Source organism: Xiphophorus hellerii, chromosome 7 (genome assembly GCF_003331165.1).
Source record: "Xiphophorus hellerii strain 12219 chromosome 7, Xiphophorus_hellerii-4.1, whole genome shotgun sequence".
NCBI lineage: Eukaryota > Metazoa > Chordata > Actinopteri > Cyprinodontiformes > Poeciliidae > Xiphophorus > Xiphophorus hellerii.
Window position 1 is genome coordinate 18185578 of NC_045678.1, and position 24037 is coordinate 18209614.

The 24037-nt window shown below is 38.0% G+C and overlaps 2 protein-coding genes across 2 annotated transcripts; both read right to left on the bottom strand.

The window, feature by feature from the left end:
* Nucleotides 1-64: 64 nt before the first annotated feature.
* Nucleotides 65-8842, bottom strand: galnt3 (UDP-N-acetyl-alpha-D-galactosamine:polypeptide N-acetylgalactosaminyltransferase 3 (GalNAc-T3)). Its single transcript, XM_032567002.1, has 12 exons — nt 8673-8842; nt 8291-8569; nt 6587-7124; nt 5974-6146; nt 4634-4783; nt 4247-4481; nt 4045-4162; nt 3699-3899; nt 1874-2005; nt 1530-1631; nt 1258-1410; nt 65-1163 (listed from the first exon to the last, which is right to left on the bottom strand). Exons 3-12 carry the CDS (start codon nt 7081-7083, stop codon nt 1050-1052), a joined length of 1875 nt encoding a protein of 624 aa, XP_032422893.1. The 5' UTR covers nt 7084-7124; nt 8291-8569; nt 8673-8842; the 3' UTR covers nt 65-1049.
* A 1914-nt stretch (nt 8843-10756) lies between these two features.
* ttc21b (tetratricopeptide repeat domain 21B) lies at nt 10757-24037 on the bottom strand. The gene is made up of 29 exons (XM_032567001.1): nt 23696-24037; nt 23225-23351; nt 23045-23155; nt 22061-22227; nt 21839-21961; nt 21273-21430; nt 20732-20816; nt 20504-20602; nt 19898-20093; nt 19698-19795; nt 19268-19468; nt 19041-19170; nt 17889-18046; nt 17550-17774; nt 17205-17443; nt 16834-16906; nt 16018-16128; nt 15802-15940; nt 15175-15281; nt 14675-14863; nt 14334-14444; nt 14168-14249; nt 13941-14091; nt 13708-13869; nt 12259-12454; nt 11798-12022; nt 11559-11679; nt 11401-11468; nt 10757-11316 (listed from the first exon to the last, which is right to left on the bottom strand). The coding sequence occupies exons 1-29, from the start codon at nt 23717-23719 to the stop codon at nt 11239-11241; spliced, it is 3954 nt and encodes a 1317-aa protein (XP_032422892.1). The 5' UTR covers nt 23720-24037; the 3' UTR covers nt 10757-11238.

Below are 24037 nucleotides of genomic sequence, written 5' to 3' on the forward strand. Positions count from 1 at the left end.
AGCTTGCCATTTGTAGGTGCAAAAGTGCCCTCTGCTGACCACAGAAGGGAATCGTGAGTGAAGCTGGCTTTACCCAAAAGAATTTATTTATCTCATAATCACATCTTCAGACTTTAGTACACTGAACACAAAACATTTGCCATTTGTCAGTAAAGTCAGAAAAGTCACCACGTTCAATCTGAAGCCCCAACGCAACATTCACAGCCCTCAAAACACTAGTGCCTGCACCAGAAATTCATAGATTCACTCCTGCAGAAGCATTTAATTATTAAGTGGAGTTTCTTAAGCTAAACTGAGAGTTCCCCTTCATAAACACCAAAGCATAAACCCTCAAATAATTTACATATTTATCACTCATGATGCTTTACTACTCATGTTTACATTGCAGTTTGCAGTTACTGTAAATTTTGTCTTTTGATATTTAAACATCTTCACACACACTCTGTTAACAAATCAAGTGGTCCTTTTACAATCTCTTGCATTATAAAAATAGCTCTTAAAAAAGGAAAGTTTGTATAACTTGATTTAACTACTTGAACCCCAGATGGTTACCCAAAAAATTACCCAACCACTACCAATTTCACATAAAGACTAATAAAAAAAAAAGTGAGATCTGGGGCACTTCATAGTTTTAAAGGGAAATTTCCTATTTGTACTGTCCATCACTTTATTAGGACTTTTTTTTTTATCACCACTTTTCCTGTTTAGGTTGTAATGCACATCCTTAGTGTATCTTGTTGCAGTACATGGCAGCTTTAACTGATTATTAGGTGTATGCTTTGGTTGTAAAGTGATCTAAAACATAAAAGGCACTTGTCTAATGTGCAACTGAATGAATTCTTGTAGCAGAGGCACATGATGTATTCTTCCAAAGTCCAGAATTTTCAACAGCAGCAACAGCAAAGTTTAGTCCTTTTATGTATAAAAAATAAATTAAAATTCAATGTAGTTTGTAATCTAAAAAAAAGTTGCATACATTATAAGATACTTGTGTCCTTGTATGCTTCATGCATACAAAGCCGACATTTGCAAAGTAGTGGTTTGCAGACTCAGACGAAGGACCAGTGTTGATATTTGTCTGAGGGGTTGCATGGAGCCAAATATGGATTCTCATGATGGGCAGTTAGACACATGTTCAATCCTGGCAAGTAGAGTAACTGGTTCTAAAGAAAGAGGGGATAACATTACTACTCGACTATACACATAAAGGGTAACCAGAGAATCTGAAATTAAACAGATGGAAAAGAGCAAACTCACATCCTTCAGCTCCCATTTTTGTTGGGTTCCTACAAATGTATTCATGCCTTTGTACTGGCAGTCTTCCAGCGTCACAGCCAACCCTGCCCCATGCAAACACAGCTCCTTCTGAATGTTGTGTCTAATTTCGTGACGTGTGGAATACTCAAAGTACTGGGGGTGCAGGAAATGTTGGAAAATTAAATCACCATCAAGAAAGGTGGTGAAATCCCACCATGGTTTTGACAAGACAGATAGAAAGTGCTTTTATTTATTTATTTTTTTTTACTGACCTGGTTTCCACCTAGTCCATGACATGGGTACATAATCAGCGGTTTCCCACCCTCGTTGTTCTCTCCAGCATCCAGACATGTGTCTTTCCCCACATTTTTTACCTATAGAAGGAAAATAAAGGAGTGAAAAAATTGGAAAGTGCAAGTGAGCAAGAGGAAACAAAATGAAAAACTAACATCCAACTCAAGCTGTTCAAACAACTTCAGCCTCTGAAGTGCTTTTAGTGGTGTTAAATTGGAACTGACTTGTACCCAACAGAAATCCCAAGAGAAAACTCACAGTGGCTAGACAGAGCTATGGGGTCTGAAATGAGGAGAACTGATGGTAGAGAGTGTGATCTTACCGAGCCAAAGAAGACTGGGTTTAGATCAGGCATAAAAACTTCTGGATAAATGTTGTTCAAATACCACGAGAAGCTTTTGCACTGCAGTCGCTCCCGGAGGTCCACACGTTTGGAAATATCTCCAAAATTTCTCTATCATAAAGATAAAATACAAAAGTAGTTAGAGGGTAGCTAAAGATTTCAGCATTTAAAGACACTCTCCTGGCCATATGTCTCATCAGTACATACAGAGATTAGAAATAATTGGAAAACTAAATAAATGTTTTTATATAGATTACTAAAAATTAGGAATCCACCAATCAGCCATTTCCTGAAAGACATTGGTCTTCTGTTTCCTCTGAGATCTAACTTGCTGTTCCAGATTTTTTAGGAAAAATATAAAAGTACTATAAATACATTGTATTAAACATAGCTTGATAAAAGTAGAATTCAAAACAAAAGTGGAACTGATTTTATGCAACAAAGAATGTGTCCCTAATCTTTCAGATTCTTTTCACAAAAAAGAAAATGCATCAGATTACATGCTGTTGTTGATGCATTTTAAGATTAAAAAATGGTTTAAGTTCATATGCACTGAAGAAATACAAAAAAGACTTTAATATTAGACCTGTCATACACAAGGGAAAATTTATTAGTATCTGACCTACCTCAACTAAAAACTGTGACATGTTCACTTTAAAGTGATTAAAAGGCATTTAAGATTTTTAAATCTGCAACCTCTTAATTTTGCAATAACATTTGCACAGCTGTGCTGTGGTGAGGGGGAGAGAAAAAAAGAGTCACTCTCTTGGCAAGGAATAAATTAGTTACACCCTAGTAAACAATGACACCCTAGTACCAAACTATAAGCTTTGTTTTCAAAGACATAAAAAAACTTTTATTTCTCAAAATCGTAAGAGTGAAAAATGCTCAACAAAATTATAATGGGTGCATATGGGCATACTTCACTACATTCATTTGGACATTTGGAAACTGAAACTTGCCTTGTTTTAAGGAATGATTTTCAACTTGATGGAAGCCACATGTGGCACAATAGCAATAAAAAAAAATTGGATGCCTTCTGAGTGATCATCAATCGTTTTAAAACTTGATGGTAATAGCACTTACAGATAAAAATAAAATCTAAAAATATGAGGCATGAAATTGTATTCAAACTTAAATACATAGTGTTGGTCCATTACGAAACAACTACCTGTATTGTAGTTCTGTTTAAAAACTAAATGAATGGAAAAGGGGTGAAAGGGAAAAATGACAAGAGCTCTTTATTAATACAGTGAAGAGAGTTTAGCACACTGGACCCTAGGAAGTTGTGGACAACAGCACGTCTGTTTGAAATCTGTAGGACTGGATTGACCTCTTTGTGTGAAGTAAAGCCCTTAGAGAAATGTTTATGACCCCTTCAAGAGCATGTTACCCAGCACCACGAGTATGTCATGAAGTAGTATTGATGTTCTTTTGATAGCATCAGTACTAGATGCTATAGAAAGCATCTGTGGGGATGTGTGTGTGTGTGTTAAAATCATTTGTATAGAAAATTAAACTCCTAAACTTTTCTCCTGGAGACAACATGCCTTGCCCTGTGAGAGTATCTGAAGTAACTTATAATCAGAGCTAAGGCTTGTTGTAAGCATTTCAAGAACAGGAGCTGGGATTTGCTCAAGCTTGTCTAAAGAGGGTGATAATAAGTGGTCTTGAAAACACGCATACACAGGCATAAGTGGTGGAAACACAAGACAGCCTCAGGACCAATTTGCTACTCCTTCAAGATAAGTACATTTAATTGACATAATTTCAGAAGTGTATCAATAGCAAAACTGGCACTTACATTCTTGGCCATTTGTGCAGCTTGCTGGTTACGACGGTAAAAGATCTCCTTGTATTCGTCCATCCAGACCTCAGCTAGTCGTACCTGATTCCGAGCAATCACTTGCGTGCCCTTGGGGAATGTATGTGGACTTTTGGTCCGGAAAACATGACCAACAACGGAACATGGGATAATCTCCAGCTGTCCACCACACTGCCACACCTGCAAGTCAATGGAAGCCAGCAGAAACAGATGCAAAGTTAGACACACCCGTGACACCTTCTGGAAACTGGAAAAACTCCTAGGCTGAAAGGCAGTTATAAATAAGAAAGCTGATGCTGAAAATGACACCAAAGTGACATCTTACCCTAAATGACATCTCAATATTTTCAGCACCCCAGATTTCCATTTTTTCATCATAGCTTCCAATATGGTAAAAATATTCTTTAGAGATTGAAAAGAGTCCACCAGCAAACGTGGGAGTCCTATAAAGTACAAGGATTTTAATACAGGAGGTTAAATCTTCACACAATGGTCACACTCTCTATTGAGTCAGACATTGTATTTACTTTATGGGATATGTTTCATCCTTTCTCCTCTGCTTCTCATGATCGGGTAGAGTCTCCCAACCAAAAGAGAGACCCCAGTCAAAGTTCCCCCGATTGTGGTGCTGACCATATGGGGAAGGTTTCATGAACTCAAATGTGTTGAGGTCAATAGTTGTTATGTCAGGACTCACAACGGCGGTGTAGTTCTCAGCAATCCTTGCCAGCAGAGGTTCCAGCCATCCATGGAAACACTCACCTGTTAGTACATGTATAGAGAAGACAGCCTGTCACAGCTCTATTACTATTCATCGCTACAATCACAAACATTTTCAAGTACAATACAGTGCATAATTAAGGGCGTGTGTAAAATAGTTTAAGTGTTTGGTGACGTGAGTGGTGTTGACTAACAATGGGCGTCGAGAAAGGTGAGGGTGTCACCGGTGGCCACAGAGGCACCCAGCAGGCGAGCGGTTATGAGTCCTTTCCTTTCTCGCTGCCGGACTACTTGGACAATGTTCAGCTGCTTCAGATACTCATCCAGGTCATCCTTCAATACATCTGAAAATTTAAGATTGTAATTAAAAGAGTCTGTTGAAAACTGGGATGCAAAAAACAGATGCGGATAATGAGAAATTAATTGTTTCTATGAAGTTCAAAATAACTACCAGAATTAGAAATGAACTGTAAAATGGTCTGGTGACTGGATCAGAGGAGTGTTTAGCTTCACCAAAACTCAAAAATCTTCTTCCATGATCATTTTACAAGCCGTCAATACACCATATCTAAGCACTACCACGTCACGGAAACTACAGCAGTCTTCAATGTGATGGTTGCTACTGCAGGAACAACATTTATAGCTATATATTTTCCATTATTATGTGGTTGGTGTTCATTTTTATCCCAGCCATTTTTTTTACTTCTGCTACATTAAATCAATTTATACCTGGACTGGACCATTTTGTTAAAGGAGCACAGGACTGAATTGAGAAAAAGCTGACTACAAGATAGAGAATGATGGCAAGACTTACAGTTTATACCAGGAAAGAAACATATCACAGCTAGGTTGCTCTGAGGTTGTAAGCTCAAACACTTTGAGCTTACAACCTCTGTCAGTTGTGAAGCATGCTGGATTTGTAAATATTAGCATATTGGAAATGTCACCATTAAGATAAGAGTTTACATTTCCTGGAAAACAAAGAGACTGCTGTCTAAAGTTAGCAATGCCAACCCAATTACCAATTGAATTGTGAAAGGGACAAATATGTAAACCACTCATTGCAAGAAGCCAAGGCAAAATATTTCAAATGCTCTGAATGTTTTTGAAGAGAAATCAAAATTGGCTAAAATTGACATAGACAGTACAGTCCTTTACAGAAAATGGAGATTGGAAATAGACAATACATTTCTAAGCAGTAGCGCTCTAAAAAGATGCAAACATAGAGTACCTCATATATTGACTTTAAGCGGCGTAACAGAGGTAAATTTATGTCCTGCTTGGATAAGACTTCCCAGTATGCTAGTTTCTTAATACATCTGACCAATATTGTTGTGTTATCTCTTCTGAGGCTAGACACTGCTAAATCCTTAGAAAGTATTCACCAACAGCCTCTTGAGTTTCTTTATTAGACATCAAAAGCCACAGAAGGAGTGTAGTTCTCCCCTATGAGCTGCCCACCCAGCATGCTGCCTGTAATGAACCCAAACGCTCAGCAGAGTGGTCTTTACAAGGGTCCCATTTAAATTTTTACCATCCACACTGGCGTCATCCACCAGGATGATCTCCTTGAGGAGAATTGCAGGGGAAGTGTGGAGGACGCTGTAAACCGTCCTCAGCAGAGTGCTCCACGCCTCGTTGTGAAACACAATAATCACACTGGTGGTCGGCAAGGGGGGACAGCGCTTAAAGGTTTGCTCGATGCATCTGCAAGAAGGAGAACAATGGGGAAAAAAAGATGTGACTATCCTGAAAGTCTTAAGAGACTGTGGTTACTACATCTGTGGGACGTTGCCAGTGGGGAGTCTCCTTAAGCTGCATATGTGAACCTTTAAGCTGGAATAGGGGAGATGTTGCTTAGTAGTTCAAATACATGCAACCCGTTTAGCAATTCAGATGGATGACCTTTCTGCCTGCGATATGTGGTGACTACAATCAAGTACTTAGATTTCAACTTTCATCTGAACTCAGCCACAAAGATCAAGACGGCATGCAAAAATAATATCTTAGTCAATACAAACATCTCAGCGGTTTCGGCCAGACATTTTCCTCTGCTACTAAGAGTAAATAGAAGTAATTTACTTAGATTTGACAGTAGGGTTGGATTACTGTGTCTACATAAAAAGTTTATAAAGATGTGCACATACTCTGGTGGTCTTGTGTCTGCGCCCAGGTCTCGGCTCAAGGAGACGCGATCGCTTGCATAAACGTTGAAGCAGTGCTTCTCTTCACCCCTCTCCTTCTCCTTCTGTTCTTCGGGACTGAGCGAATCCGTGTGGAAAGGTTTCCCAGCAGCTCCAGGAGAGAGAGGGTTCTGGGGTGGCCTCTCTAGAGCCGGCCTGAGCTCAGCAGCAGTGTAGTGACCCGGCAGGCAGGAGGCTCCCCCTGGTTTATCCTGCTGCCGTACGGGGGCTTTGATCTGCATCTTTGGCATTGCATGCTTGAAGTTATTGACAGCCCCCATGACCATTCCCAGCATGCTGTCACGCTTCACCGCCATCTCCTTCAGCCAGGGATCCTCCTGTTGGCTTTGTGCCCCCACTTCCCATTGTATTAAAAACAGAAATGTGACAAACACTAAGGTCACTATGACCAATTTAAGTGGGTGTAGTGGTCTTCGGAGAACTCTTCGAAAAACAGTCATTCTTTTTTCTTGGCTGTGGCTGGTTGTGGAGGAAGATCCAGCTGTAATAAACACACATGCTCATACATTAACAAACTAAATGCAGTGTTTAATATAAGACAGAAAAATCCTGCAGCAGTAACCATTAGATGCAAATTACACATTATTTACTATGTGTTGGTGCTATACTGCAGTGTTATTTCAAAGTTTGTTTGTATTCTGAGATTGTACTGAATTTTGTCATTTTGGACATTCCTACAATGAAGAGTTATCGTCAAAGTGTTTTTTAAAAATTATTCATACATAATAACATAACATAAAATAAAAGGGGGATTATTTTAATACTTTTTGGGATTAAGAACATCATAGAAAGCACACACATTTCATTATATTTTAGCTCTATTTGGGTAGGAGAGGTTGGATTCTCACATCATGATTTAGATGCATCATCATCACATCTTTACAATCAAACCCAAAATTGATCATACCACCACGTTTGGAGGTAAGATTTAATTTTTTTTTTAAAAGTTCATATCATTTTTAGTCATAAGTAATGTGTTGAATATACTAAATGATTACTTTAAACCCAAATCTGCCAGAGGCATTAATAATTTTGGTCTCAACTGTACAAGCCATTTACTTTTAAAGATATAATTTAAAGATGACTTCATAGCCCAATCACAATAATTTAACGACAATACAAAGGTCAAAATGAATGGCACATGCTGTGCCAAGGAATCCCTTGGTGGGATTGAATGTTAAACATACTAGCCTACGATTCAATAATATTTTATGTTTTAAGAAAAAAAAAAAAAAACACTCAATTTGCTCTTCCCTGTCGTTTTAGCCTGAAGGTGACACCTTCAATTGTTTGGAATTTATCCAATTTCTTATACTATATATTAGTTAGAATTTAACTTAGTTTGAGCTCTAAAATCATATCTAATTTATAGCAAAAGAAACGTCCGTCCATAGATAATGTATGCAAATTGCTACACCAATTTTACTGATTTAATTCTAAGGTTTTTTTAACAGCGTAAAATGAGTTTCAGTTCAACATGAACTTTAATATAAAAAAACAGTAAACATAACTTAATTACCATCAAAACATTAACCACACATGGTTCAAATGGAACAAGTATCTGTAAATTCTTAATCGAAATTGTCTTAAATATGTGTATCAAAATGACAAGTGATTTCGCATTCCTTCAAACAAAACAACACGTACCACAAGTCGCTGAACTGAAGCTTACGCTTGGCAGTTCATTAACGAAGTTTTAAAAATCCACGGATATGGCATTCTGCTCTAAGTGGCGATCATCTGTTTGCTGCTTTAATCCCACAAAAAAGGAGAATTTTCAAAAAGACACTAGTTTTCTCTCTGACTTCAACAAACTTCCGTCTCGTTGGTTCCAGGTGTGCTCCTCTCAGGTAGAAGGCGGTGGCACAGCGGTGCGCGTGCGCACACCAGACCTCTGCGTGTCAAAATAATGGTCAGAATCCATATCTGGAACACAAAGAGAACTCTTATCCAAACAAGAGCATTCTTCTTTTACATTTTTGAAGCTAATTGTTGATTTCAGTCAAATACGTAGACGACAGGAACAAACCTGTGGCTGAGCCAAAGCGAAACCAGAGTGTTTCCATCGGAGCTGCTGAGAGTCTGGAGCGGTGTCATTAATAGGATTTGTTCAACTGGCCATTCACTGGGGCAGTTGCTGGGTTACAAATAACGGAGGAACGCCATATACCCCACCGCGTCCAATCACGCTACTGGGAAGCGCCGCATCCTGCTTGCAGAGCTTAAAACTTCAGAGTCGATTAAGAAACTAATAAACAGAAAATTATCCGAAACGAATCATTGAAGTTACGAATAATCATCCAGCATGTGAGCGGCTTTAGTTTTTTATTTCTCTTTTTCTGATAGAAGTGATGAAAGCTGACACTCACCGCTTGTCTAATCTCTGAAATGTCCCAAGGATAAAGCTCAAAACGAGTTGGATGATTGAGGGAGCAGAGAAACGGGCTCCAGCCGAGCTGAGCCTCCCCTGGTGCCCAATTTGGAGTCTGTCTCTCAGTGACTCCATCTGTGTGGACTGTGCCCCCCCATCGCTTCCCGTGGCAGGAAGCCAATATATTATGTCCATTAAAATGCTGACTGTGTCCTGCGGGTCACGTCTGTAGGTGCCGTATGTTCATCATCGTTTAGGAGGTTCATAAAATAGAAAGAATGCTGTAGCAAAAACTACATCATCTCAGCGAACAACTATGTTTCAAAAGGATTCTTCTGAAACATACTTCCAGCCATAAAACAATTAAAAGTTCAGTTATCAATCACCATGCGTGCCTTCAGAAAGTTTTGTGAAGGATGCCCAGATTGGGGATCAATAGTCTCGGAGTGGCACATAAAAACAAAAACAAACAACAACAAAAACATAACAGGTTATCAGACAGTACTATATGAAAGATTTTGAAAGTGCTCTGACAAAGAATATCCCCTTGGCAGATTTCTTTCTTTGAATTACTTTTTTTTTTCCACACATAAATGTTACAGATCATCAAACCAATTTCAACATAATACAAAAAGGACACAATGCAGTTTTGCAAGGATGATTACATTATTTAGTAAAACACACAATCCTGACCTGCTGTGAAAAAGTAATTGCTCCATAAAACACCCTTAGTTGCTACAACTGGTGTTAAGAGTTTATAACTGATAATGACCCTTGCATCATAGTGGAGAAATTTTGGGTCACTCTTTAGCTGAATTATTTATTTTCAGTAACATTGTGGGGTTTTTTCAGTATGGATAGCATATTAAGAACATGCCACAGAAACTAATATATTAGGGTGTATGTCAGTCTGACTAGATTACTTTCACGTGTTTAAGGAATACAGAGGTTGACTTGCTGGTGTTTGTCGGATAATTGCTTTGTTGCACAATCAAAGTGTGCTTGAGCTTCAGGTTGCAAACTGACGGCTGGACATCGTCCTTCAGGAGCACAGTTCATGACTCCAACAATCACAGCAAGTTTTTCAGATCCTGAAGCAGCAAAGCGTCCCAGACCATCTCAATAACAGAACTGTTTTTGAAGGTAGGTATTGCACTACATCAGTATTTCCCAACCCTGGCCCTCAAGGCATACTGCCCTACATGTTTAAGATGTTTCCCTGCTTTACAACGCCTGACTCAGCTGATTGCAGTTCAGAATACACCTATCAATTGAAATTGCCTGGGCTGAAGCAAGAAAACGCCTAAAACATGCAAGGCAGTGTGCCTTGAGGACCATGGTTGGGAAACACTGCGTTACACTACTCTTAGTTTTACACTTAGTTTGGACACACACCAAAGATAGTTTCATTCTTGTCTCACAAATCCAGGCAATATTTTCCCAAAAGTGTTGTGGGTACTGAAGATGTCTTTTTGGCAAATGTGAGACGGCTTTGTGCTTTTATTGCTCACTGGACATCCTTCTATGTTCCAACACAACAATGATCCAAAGAACAAGGCCAACTCAGCCTGTAGTTAGCCACAGTGTGGGTTCTGAAGTGGCCACCTCAGTCTTCTGACTCCATCATCATTGAACTACAGTGAAATATCCATAAATTTATCAGGGAATAAAAACTAAGAGCACAACTGTAGGAAGAAATATGTATGCCTGGTCCTTGCAAAGTGATCGACCCAAATGCACAAAAAGCAGAATTAGCTTTTTTAATTTAGTAATGCATTTTTAAAAACAAAACTTTGTTTTGAGTAAAATCCTACAGTGAAAATGTATGCCTTATTAATCAGATGTTCTTACTGTCAGTTTACATTTGTTTATAGAACAAAAACATATCACTGGATAGTCCCTTTCACAAATACCTCTGGAAAGCAGAGGGTCAGTATGGACTAGTAAAATGTAAATGTTTCTAAGATTTACATTTCAATCTGCAAAAACATTTATATAGCCGTTTCATTGCTAGAAGCTTCCAGCTGTGCATATTCCCCAAAGTCTCTCCTCTGTTTTCTCTTTAAACTGTCAGAAACCAACTTTTCATTTGCTCAGAAAAATCTATAAAACCATGTGTTTGAGGGTCTGCTCAAAGGCATGAGAAAAATAACTACATTTTCATTTTAACACAATAAGCAACTCTTTCAATCTCTCTCAGGCACACACGCAAAAACATGCAACTCTATGATCTCAAGGCAGCACGAGCTTTGTCCAGGATTTCCTTCCTCATTTTTGGATAATCTGGATGAGCAGCGAGAACCTGTAGACAGAAATGGAGTTGTGTTAAAGCATAAAACCACATCAAAGACAACAAACTGTGATCATTTATTTTCAGATGCCTCACCTTATGACACACATCTATGGCCTCAACGTACCTCTTTGCTTTCAAGTAGTTAAAAGCAAGCTTATATCCTAAATGAAACGCAGACATTTGATGTTATAAATGTAACTTTCCCTTAACTCATGTGAGTAGAACTTGACATCTGATTTTGCTTGACATACCAATAGCTGGATTTTTCTGATTTCCATATTTCCAAGCCATTTCATAGTTGAGAGCTGCATCACGGAATGCCTGGTCTTTTTCCATTATGTAGCCCTGATACTCATAAGCTTTGCAGCATGACTGGACAAACAAAAATTTTTAGATTAAAAGTTGTGTCAGACAAAACACAAATGTCCATGTGTGTGGAGAACGCTGAACTAATGCCTTATTTAAAGAATAACAACATGTTCAAGCTCACCTTGTTATGATTGAGACATCTTTTTAGAAGATCTGCGGCCATGTCATACTTCCCCGAGTGGATGTATATATCTGCCAGGAGCAGCCAGCTCTTCTCAAACTCGTCAGCGTCAGCAATGTTCCAGTTCATCTTGGCTATTCGTTTGAGCTGGTTCCTGGCTCGCGGAGTTTGTTTCAGCATCATGTATGCTGTTGCCATGGCCAGCAAAGCTGGAACGTGGTCTTTCTGAATCCGACAATAGAAAGCAGGAGAGGCAGGATGAGTCCCTAGCCATCAGTTTATAGCACAAAAATTAACTCTAAACTGGTTAATAATAAGACACGGAAAAACTAAGGTCGATAACAAAATGTCAATTAACAATATAAGGAGATGGCCTGAAAAAATGCAAAGTTACCAGACACTAGTATGGGTACATTTACACAAGAAGGAATAATGTCGTGCACCATCTGGAGTTTACTTACCTCATTGTTTGCAATCTCTGTGAAAACACAGAGGGCCTTCTCTACATTGGCCTTCTGTTTAGTAGACAGCAAGCAGTAGTTCTCCAGGATGCGGAGCTGTACGTGTCCGCCCGGCGTCTGAGGCTTTATCTCCTTGAGAAGCTTCTCTGCTGTTCTCACAGCAAGCTGCTCAGACTCTTGCTTTTCTGTGGAGTTGCTAAGGAGACAAAATTGAATTGTAACAAAGTCTGTAATATTTAAAACTGAGGCACACACTCTGTACCAAAGGCACTGTCAGGATCCTGAGAAACAGGAGGCTTATCCCAGACCAGACAGCTTTACATGTCCACATAATAATGGCAATTTAAAAATAGTTTTACATTGAAACGACATCAGCATGTTTTACCATGAGGCCTTTTGCTTTGAATAAAAATACTGCAGTGAAGGAATGGAAACAAAGAAAGACAAAATAAAACTGACGAGGGAAAACTAATAAAATAATGAAATATTTAAAATACTTTTGTTTTATTTGAAACTCAAGAAAAAATAATTTTTAACAATATGGTGGACATAGGACTAGACTTTGACTGATACATTCTAACACATTAATACCTTTTAATCTAAACCATTTCGCTGTATCTCATTGTGCAGTTCAGTTTTAAAAGCACTCTTACACTTGGCAGTCAAGACATCTGGCTCTAGTGCCATTAGATAGGATGAAACTGTGCTTTCCCTTCCTTGGTCAGGAGATCTGGTGCCTTTTACTTCTTTGTGTCTCTTTGTTCTGTTTCTCCTGTGCTTCGCAGTGGAGACATTTCTGGGTTGGATGCTTGATTCATTCAGGAGCAGAAGCTACCTCCCATTTGCTGTGCCTGGGTGCTGAGTTCTGTGAGGTTTCAACCCTTCTCACAATAACTTCACACCTTCAGGAGTTAAATTCACACATCCCTCCATCTAAGCACCCTTACAAATAATCAAAACAGCCCAAGGTCATGCAAATACAGGTTCCCTTTCAGTAATTTCGCCTGTCTACTTTGATATCAGATGGAGTATTGATACAGTTAGTTAATAGTATTGTTACTGTAGAATAAAGCTGCCTTGGTACTTGGCTTCCCATGGTGTGCCTAAAAGACTTTTATATGACAAAAAAGATGTGTTTTTTTTATATATTATGAAGTAAAGATCTGAAACTTGTTTTTTTTCACATTTTATATAAATTTAGGCCCAGAATGTTTGGGTCTAATAATGCATGCAGATGTTTCTCAATAAATTACAACATTGTTTCAATAACTCAATTCACAACCTCTTAGTACTTGTTCTGAAAATTCTTTTTTCTGGGTTCCCATTAACTGTAAGCCACAAATATTCAAATGATCAGAAATAAAACCTTGAAATATAGTTTCACTTTTTAAATTGAGTTACTAATTGCATTGACTTGTATTGTCATTACTCAGCTTGTGTGAGACTCACCCAATTTCGCCATCTAAATTCTCAAACACTTCTCCTCCAATTGTGTCGTTGTCTGGGTTGAGCAAGATTTCAATCATGTTATATACAGCATTCTGACCCCAGTCGTTATCTTTCCGAGCCTTATTGAAATGTAGCAGAGCATCGATAGGTTCTCCTGTGTACCTATGCAAAAGGCATGAAGTTTAGACCCAAAACTTGAAAGAACAAGATTGGCTAAAATTGACCAGACTTACCAAAGATAAAGCCCCTTGCAATAGTTGAAGCCTGGGTCCAATTTAATTCTGGAACAATGTTTTTCTGCCTTATCAAGGAAACTGGGGATGTTCTCCAACTTGCCGGCTCTTCTCAACAAGTCAATGAGATGCGATAGAGTTGGGTAGTTGTCTGGGAAAAAACCAGCTGGCTTTCAGTTTGGGAAATGATCACTTATTATTTATATTTGCCAAAGAAAAGGAGTTACCTGGTTTGTATGTCAGGAGTTGCTCAAAATTACTAAGTGCCCGATCATAATCCTGCTTTCTAAAATTAATGTCCGCCATCATCTAAGAATAAACATGCATTAGAAATTATTTTGTTGATTTAGTTGAAAAAATATCTTCTAACATCTGTGATGGGGCAACACAAACCAGAGTTGCGTCTTCGTTGAAATTGTCATTCTTCAAAATCTCGCTGCATTGGTGCTGGCATAAATCCACCTCGTCCAGAGTGAGATACAACCGTGCCAATTCCAGCATGACCTAAGTAAAAGGGCGCACATTCATCTGAATAGATTTTGTGTCAATGCATTCTGAATATGGCAACACTGAGAAGATACATCAGATCTTCAGCGTAAAGAAAAGCTTCAGCAATTGAAATCACAGATCATTTGAGAAACATGTAACGAGACTTTAAAAAAAGCAAACGCTTGCTAAGCACAGCCCACAGCTGCAGTAAGTACACAGAACCGTTCTGATTCAGCTGCACTGACCTTGCGATCGGTCTCACAATACACAAGAGCTTCTTTGTAGAATTTGACCGCTCTCTCATAGCCCCTCTGACTTGTATAGTGTTTGGCGATCTCAGCACAGATCTCTGCAGCACGTTGCTTCTGCGCCGGGACAGCATCGGGCTGCTCCAGCTGCACGCGCTTCAGGACTTTGGCTTGTACATCTCGGGCCTGTAAACAGCAAATAAGTCAACATCACTAAGGGAAATTAAAAAAAAAATAAACCAGCTAAAAATTAAGGTATTGTTGTGAGAAAATGTATAAATGTCTGTTCTGAATCTGAGTGTATTGCAGTAATTTCGATTGAAAACAAGTCCAATTTAGATTCCATGTATTGAACCTAGATCAGATCTGTTTTTCTCATAAATATATGGATGTGTGTTATATAAATAACCTGAATTGAATGAAATTAAACAAAATCATTACATTTGTCAAGAGAAATATTCAAGCAAGATATTTTATGAGTGAATGGAATCACTTACTTTCTGTAGTGAAAGTAAAGCTTCTTCATTTTTTTCCTCTTTAATTTGAACCTTAGCTAGCAGCACTAGATAATGACAGGTATCTGAGAGAGCAGGCAGCTCATTCACTGGAAGAAAAAACAAAAAAAAAAGTCAGGAACACAACATCACAGTGTGTAAGTAAATCGGCAATGTATGGGTCAAATTGTTCAGCAGGGTATAAGCAACAAAAATGTTTGTGCACTAGGAGTAGGGTGAATTTTGGAGCCCCTCCTATTGATCTAGTCCAGTGTTTTCCAACCGTTGTCCTCAAGCACACTGCCCTGCATGTTTCATGATTTCAGTTGATGGGTGATTAGCAGGGTTTTGCTAAACTGGAATAATCTGAATCAGGTGTGATAAAGCTGGGAAACATCTAAAATATGCAGGGAAGTGTGCCCTGCGTACCAGGGTTGGAAAATATTGGTTGAAGTTTAAATTAAAGAAGATCCGGACACTCGGTTTGCTGCTAAACAGTCTTTAAAAATCTTTAAACTGCCCATTCACAGCTTTCCAACCCAGTTTTTGGAAGTCTGTTTTTTGGCAAGTATCTTTGTATGTTATCTACATACTTATGCAATGCCATAAATATTGGGATTTTAGAAGCACCTGGATCATGAGCCAAAGCGTCATTGAGAACTCTCTCACAGCGATCGTGCTGCCTCATCTTCATCAGAAGCTCAGCCAAGTCGTAGCGTAGGAAGTTCTGTTGCTCAGTCTTTAGCGCTGCTTCATAATAAGTAATTGCCTGGAATGATTACAACAACCATGCGTCAGCACAACTTTATCTGTGTATAAAACATGTGGGTGTATAACCTAATCTACCTTGATGTAGTTGTGAGTCTTGACCAACGCTTTCCCAATTTTGCTTGCTAAAGCACCATCTTTGGGGTTTTTCTTCAGAGCTTGCTCATAAACTTCAATGGCTTTCTCTGGCTGAAGATAAACACAGATGACTTTAAGTAGCATCATAGTTTACTGCTGGTTTTAGGTTTTTAGTAAATATTATCATTAGCTTGGGACAAGTAGTAAGAATGTAATGGACTGTATAATGCTTTAAAGAGCAATCTATTGGAAAGTTTAGCTAAAATTAGTTGCTGTTGGTGAAAAGGCAAAAAAAAATCTACTCGACCCAAGTTTTATCTTGTGTCACAACCAAAGAATGTGTAAACATTATTAGGCAAGGTTAACACCCATAAAGTCATGAAGGTAATACACCCTGTTCCCTGATTTGTCTGAAATCTGCTCCATGGGAGTCTGTTTCTTAGCTACAGGCCTGCTGTGTGTTTTTTCCACTCTCAGCAGTTACTATTGATTCTTACTTTTCTTTGTTATACCACCTGAACTGAACTGTGAGGATATTTCATTTTCTTGTTAGCCAAGCTTCAGAAGTTTTCTGTACTCTTTATGCACACCAGCTGAAATAAGATATTGTTTAAGGATTCAAAAAAAAACACTTTTAAACACATAGTCAGATATTTTTTACATGGTTAGCAAGCCAACAGAACTTAACAGCAGAACAATAACAGGACTGTTAGGATGAATTTCAGAAACTGAAATCCTTCAGTTTTTTAAAGTTCACAAAATCCTTATAACGTCAGATAACATTAGATAATAAAATAAAGCATGTATTTTACAAACCTCCTGAATGTTCATATATGCATCACCGAGTAAGAGATATGTGTGAGGACTAGGAAGCTTCTCCACCATTTCTCTGTGGAAAATATCACATATAATGTATGTCATTACGTTTACAGCTCTTTGTATTGTGTGTGATTTACCAACACGTTAGTAAGTCCAAGCAGCCAAAAAAAACGTCATATGCTTTCTGCTACACAGAGAGCTCACATTTACTTAATTTAGCTTCAGGTTTTCAGAAGCTGAAGCTGATCACTATTGCTTTACTATTTCAGATTTTACTGTTCACTCTTCCCTTCAGATAATTTATGTTAGTTTACATTTCAGACAGATTATTTTTTTTTTGTTATTGTTTGAATCAAAACGTAACTCACCTATAGCAGCTTGCATAAAGTCGTTTTTCTCTTCTGTGTTTCAAATATATATCTGCCATTTTCTCTTTGGCTGAAATATAGTAGGGCTGCTCAGGTGTAATGTTTCTTAGCATACTCAGAGCCAGCTCTGTGTCACCACGCAGCAGCGCCAGGTCCGCGTTAGCAATAGTGACACGCAGCTCCTCTGGAGTCCCAGAAAACTCATTGATGGCATCCTGCATGACCTTTGCTGCTTCATGCTGTAATATGAAAATAAGTTCATCTTCTAATAACTCTTTCCGTAAAGATCAGAAATTGTAAAAATTAAAATTAAATTGTGTCGAGGATAAGAACTCCATATCATACCTGCTCTCCATTGAGCCACAGGGCCTCAGCTAGCTCCAAGAAGAGAGACACACAGTCAGCAGAGTTCAGCTCTGTCCTCTTGTGCTTGGAGTTGGATGAGGAACCAGCTCTACGGACGCCTGGAAGACTCATGGCCATCTGCAATGTCTGAATAGCCTCCCCAAGCTCCCCTGTCTTCTTCTTAGCCTGAGCTTTGATGAGGTGGTACAAAGGGTGATCTCGTATCTAGAATGCACAACAGTTCATAAACCTTTTGGATAAAAGTTATCTGTATCAATAACATAATAATTTGAGTACGGTAATTTTATTTGAAGAAAACTAGAGTACTTGTGTTTTTACCTCAAAATTATGGCTGAGGCAGAGTTCAAGTGACTGATTGCAAAGCATCATGTTACCCTGCAAAAGATGAATCTGGGCCAATAGTAGATGAGCATCTGCGTGAGAGGGGCACTGCTCCAGGCAGTGGTTAAGACTGCTCTGAGCACCATCTATGTCACCTGAAGGGGTACAGAAAGAGTGTGATTTGAAGCATTACAAACACAAAAATATATCAATAATTAAAACGCAAAAGGATCTCAATAATTTGTTATTTTGTGAAAGCTTGATTCATTTCAGTTATTCAATGTAAAAAATATATATATATTGATTCATTAAATGCAGGATGATCCATTTCAAGAGTTTTTTTGTAGTTATATTTGTTTACTACACTTTATAACCAATGAAAAGCAAAAACATTTTTAAAAAATGTGAAAACTGATTGCTCACGGAGCGCTACATCCTTGCATATTTTTCAAAAGTAGAATGGAAGGACAAATAAACAAAGCCCACAAAAGACTGGGACTTATATGGGCGTGGACTGCTAGAGTCAGAAGAATCTTTAACAAAACACAGGATAGATTTTTATCAAGTACAAAATAAGATCAGCTAGAGACCCCTATTAAAGCAACCTAAGCTTCCTGAACACCTCAGTAGTGCCACAGGTTGATTGCCTCCATGCTGCACTGATGGAGTTATTCATGCAAAAGGAGCCCTGATCTATTATTAACTACATAATGTAAAATACATGTAAAAGTCAGTCTGTATGAATTTTTTTATATAGCCCCTTATAAACAGCGTAAGTTGATCAGAGTGCTTTACTATTCAAGCAAGTTTAATAGTATAAATAATAATTAAAAAGGCAAAGGACAAATAAAGTTGATAAAATACCAAATATCACCAAGAACGCTCAAACCTATTTCTTTGGGTCTCATAGCAATAGATTTAAGATGGACATTCTTTCAGTTTTCTGATATTTTTGTAAAAACGTTTTAGGTTTTACTGTAAGTCACAATTATCAAAATTAAATCAAATATGTATTCCTAAACTATATCACTCTCTGTCTAGTAAAACTAAGATTCTCTTTGTTTTAAGTGAATTACTGAAGCAAATCAACTTTTCAATGCTCTTCTAATTTACTGAGAAGCACATATACATTTTATTTGTATTACTCACCAGACTGGTATCTGACTTTGGCAAGCAAGAAGACAGCATGAAGGAGACCTGGCACAATTTTAACCACAGTATCCAACAACGTGGCACAGTGCTGCAGCTGAGGAGCAGGAGGCTGGCCAGCAGCAGGAGGCTAAAACAACAAAGTGTTCCAAATTAGCTTGGAATATACTGAAGCCCCAAAACTTCTTTAGTAACTTATGGGCCGACAAAAAACATATCAATTTCACCTTTGAAGGACAAAGAGCAAGATACTCTTTGACAATCTCCAACAGGAAGTCTGGGTTCATCTTCTCCAGATACTCGACTCCCAGAGGCAGGCCCTGCAGCGAGGAGAAGTGTGTGTCCACTGCATCATTCAGAAGGTTGGTCACCTCTGCCTGGGGCTGATGCTTTTTTCCTGCCAGTACAGCCTGTAGATACAAAAGCTCCTAATACAACAAAAAACATTAAAAAGAAAGAATTGGTTAAACAAATAATTTAGTAAAAAAAAAACAAAAAACAGCAAATGTGAGTGGAGATTTCAATATAGGCTAATTAAAGGAATCTATGAACTACAACACGAGAACAAAGAACTATTTAGCTTAGTAAATCCTATTTGCTTCCGAACTACAAGTACTGGTTTTAGGATTCTCTCATAAGAATACAACAAAACATTACCCCAGATTTTCCAATAGATTGTTGAATCTCTGAGAGAAATTCCAGTTGCTGTTCTGCATCGTCAAGTAGTCCCTCGATTACCTGACAGCGAGCTATACCTGCATAGTGAAAAAAATGAAGAACATTTGCTTTGCTTTATTTGGATCCAAAGTGTCACGGTTATTACTGAAAAAAAAAATTAAACATTTCAAAAACATTACCAGTCAAAGCTGAAACACTAGTTTTCTCCTTGTTAGTGATGGCGATCTTGTACCACTTCATGGCGTCTTTGATTCTGCCTTGAAGCACCATCTGGTAGCCCAACTCCGTGGCTAAATCTGGATCCCTCGACGACATGGAATAAGCCCTCTCCACCATTCGGAATGTCTGCTCAATCACTTTGTCACTGCGTCCACACTGGACAGCAACAAAGTCACAGCAAAGATTTTTTAAAAAGCAGCAATAGTAACGGAAAAGTCCAATGAAAAGCTCAGAAAGGTTTTCAAGTTGAAGTCAAAAACCAGACAACGACATAACACATAGAAACAGTTCTTAAATCATTGTAAATCCTACAACTCTTCTTTAAATAATTTTTAAATATTTAAAATGTATTTATTTAGCTGAGGCCTAATTACATTCACATGGAAGAGATAGTCAAATTTGGAAAGTCAAATTATTCAAAATAATTTATGAACCACATGTCATGACAAGAACTGAGATGGTAATACAACTTAGGCAAAGATTTAGAGAAAAACATATTTGCTTCTAAAATCCCAGCTTTGAGATATAATAACAATATTAACATCAATATTAACATCAAATCTTACAACACGGGTGAAGGCGACAGACATTCTGTAGCAAAGCTCTGCGTTGTTTGGTTCCAGTATGTCTAGACCGATGATGAGGTTAGAAAGTTGTTTTACTGCCTGTCAAGGGGAAAAAACAAGATTCTATGAGATAATGAATGTTGCTATGGTTTTTGTCTAACAACTAAATGAATCATGCTAATTTCCAACCATTTTGTAAGGTAAAGGTGAAAATCTGTTGAAATTTACCTCTGTAATATCTCCATCTCTACATAAAGAGTGCAGTGCCAGCATCCGCAGAGCCTCCAGGTTATTTTTATCTTTCTGTAAAAGCCTGAAACATGACCCAAGGTGGTGTTAATAAAAGTCAATCTCCAACGCATTTCTTCCATTGACAGTAATAGAATATTTGATACTCCTGCACCACTAGGTTAAACTGCCAGACAAACACCATTAAAACTGAAAGGAACTGAGAAGGCCAAAGGAGAGTCTAAAAATTAGAGTGAGGGCACCTTTTTAAAAAAATATCTGTATTATCTGGCTTCGGCGATGATATAAAGAGGTACAAACAATGAAAAACCTGTGTCCAGTGGTTAGAGTTTTTTTTATTTATTTTCAAATTGACCTTTTTCCTTATATCCCAAATGCAGAATGCAAGTGTTTCAACCACTTCTGATTGCACCTGTAATATTAATCTACTTTCTGAAACCTTGAGATGCAGTCTCAACTGAGATGTACAAACTGTTGGTGTATTATTTGGAAAATACAACTGATGATTCTTATTATTTACCTGTGAGCAGCGTCTATGGTTTGATCCCAGTCTTGAAGACTTAGCAGCAGTTTCATTTTCTTAATGAGAGCTGGAATGAACCCGGAGAAACTCACTATGACTTGGTTAACCATCTCTAGTGCTCCAGAGTAGTTCTGACGACATTCATAATACTGTGCCTAAACGAAAAAGGAAAGGGTTATATTAATATAACACGCACAGAGTTATTATAATACATGTTTGAAGATTTTTAAATAGCTTATCACAGACAGACCAATGTGTGAAACAATATGGTAGAATAATTCAAATGTCTTGCAGTCTGAAGAAACTACAAGATATACATGCAGAAAACATTCTGCTTGTCTGAAATACCTATAAATATAAATATTCAACAATAACTATGCCGATCATTTTAGAGTTAAAATATCTATACCTTCAGAACTACTACAAAGTGTACATAGTTGGAGTTCTCAAAATTCAACATGGTGAGTTAATTAAACATTTGAAAGATATTGTAAAATGTGGAATGGTAATGGATTATAAGATCATAACATTTGCAGTTTGGAATAATCAAAATAAATCATTACCTTTCCCATTAGGGCAAAAACATCTGCTCTTTCTTTCAGGGCCTCATCAAAGTATTTCCCAGCCTTCCTGATGTAGGTGTCTTTCCCTGACGTAACATCTATCCAGGCTTTTAGGATTATGCCCTTTAAAACAAAAAAGAACATCACAAATGTCATAATCACCCCCATAAGATAGGTTTATTGATTCTGCGTAAATTTTCTGCGAAAATAATAAACTCTCACCTCTCTTGAGCCATTGGAGAGCTTGATCATTCGCTCTGTGTACTCTCTTGCTTTGTCATTTCGGCCTAACAGCCAGAGAAAGGTCCCAGCGTGGTAAAGACTCTTGGGTGGTGAACTTTTACGATCGTCCTTGACCTTAGCATCAAGTTCTTGAATAATGTCTCTGTCTGTGCATACAGAGAAACTTCTAGTTTTGCCAGTGTACAAAAGCATCAAAGCTATTGAACTTCTCAAAAGGTAGTCCTAAACAGAATTAATTGAGGGAGGGACTGAACTCATATGCACTTTGAGCTTTTCGTTTTCGTATTCTGTGTTAGCTTCTTATTTTGATTAGGTTAGTCTTGTTTCTGTTTTTCTTTTGCTTACTTCTTTCTTAGTGGTTCTAGGTTATTGTTGTGTCTATTATTACTTAATGTTAGATTTATTTCCTGGTCCCCTCTGTGTCACTCCCTCACCCTCTCCTCAGTCTGCCTTCCCCTCACACCTGCAACCTCATCAACCTAGGTACTTTGCTTAGAATTCAACCTCCACCTATTTAAGCACCTTATCCTTAGTCACTCCTCACTGGTTCCTCTAGTCTCCTCTTGTCATGTTCCTGTTTTACCCTCTGTTATCTTTGTGTCTACTTGCCAGTTGCTTTCCTGTGGATTTTTGGTTTTTGTTCTGGTTCCCTGTTCTCCCATGGATTTTTGTAAGTGTTTGTTCTCATATTTTCAGAAAAACCTTCATTCTCAACTCAATGCCTCTGTCTCTCTGCATTTGGGTCCTTCTAGAAACCACTAAACATGACAGTTTAGTTGTGAAAAAATCTGAAAACTATAAATCATTTTATCGCATTTTACAATTGTGCCAGAAAACTATATTTTTTTTGTTGGTCTATCACTTAAAATGAAACTCAGGGGATGTCAATGTTTTTGAAAGATGTTGTGTATTTTTGATAGAATATGTTTTACGTATATAATACATTACAAAACTTTGTATTACCTGGGTTTGGCTTTTTCTTCTCAGCATAGACAAGAGCCATCAATGTGCAGAGAGATAGATCTCGATCATCTCTGATTGTGTCCAGCTCTGCCGTGGCTTCCTGAATTTCACCTGATGAAACATAAAAACATTTGGCAAAGGCTCTCGTCCAATCATACTAGTAATCCTTTAAAATCATACCTTGCATAAGACTTGCATATGCGTGGAAGAAAATGTAGATGGGGCTACTGTATTTCCTTTGAGCAGCTGAGGCAGAACTGATTGCATGATTGAAGTACTTTTCATAGCAGTAGTACTTGATCAAAGCCTGGAGCAAAACATTTCGAGAAAAAAGGAGAGTCAGTTAAAACAATTGGAGCACCAGCCTGTCCAAATAGTTTGATTACCTAAATAAAGGAAAATTAAAACTGCACATATTATGCTATGACAAAAACGAGTTAAAGAACGGCATTGCTATTAAATAACATTCGTCGTCATGGTATATTACCTTAATTGCTTGTTGATGTGATCTTTCTCTTACAGACCACTATCTCTAGTTTGTAAATAAAGTATATTAATAGTTAATGACTTCCCGATTGTACTGTTTTTGTTTCTTTCATAATTTTTTTTTTAATGTAGCATCGAATGCTATTATTAGCGAGCTTTGCTTACCAGGATTGTGTCTTCTTCCTCCATCTTTAACGCTTTAGATGGATTACTGACTGGGGAAGGGAAAACGCAATGTTTCACGCTAATAAAATTGCTTATAACGATACAGCTTTACTGTTGAAACTGTCTTATTTTCGCCATCTTGCACTCAGTCCTTCAGCGTTGCCTGGTAGCTAAGAAACGGTTTGTGTTACGAGATTGAAAAAGAAAACCCTCAGTTTTGACTTCCAGGCTTGGGACGCCGCGTAAAGTTTCGTCACTTTGCATGGCTGGCTGATTGTAAAACTGACCATGACGCACACAGATGTAAATTTTACTTAAATATTCGTCTAAAAATCTTGTTGA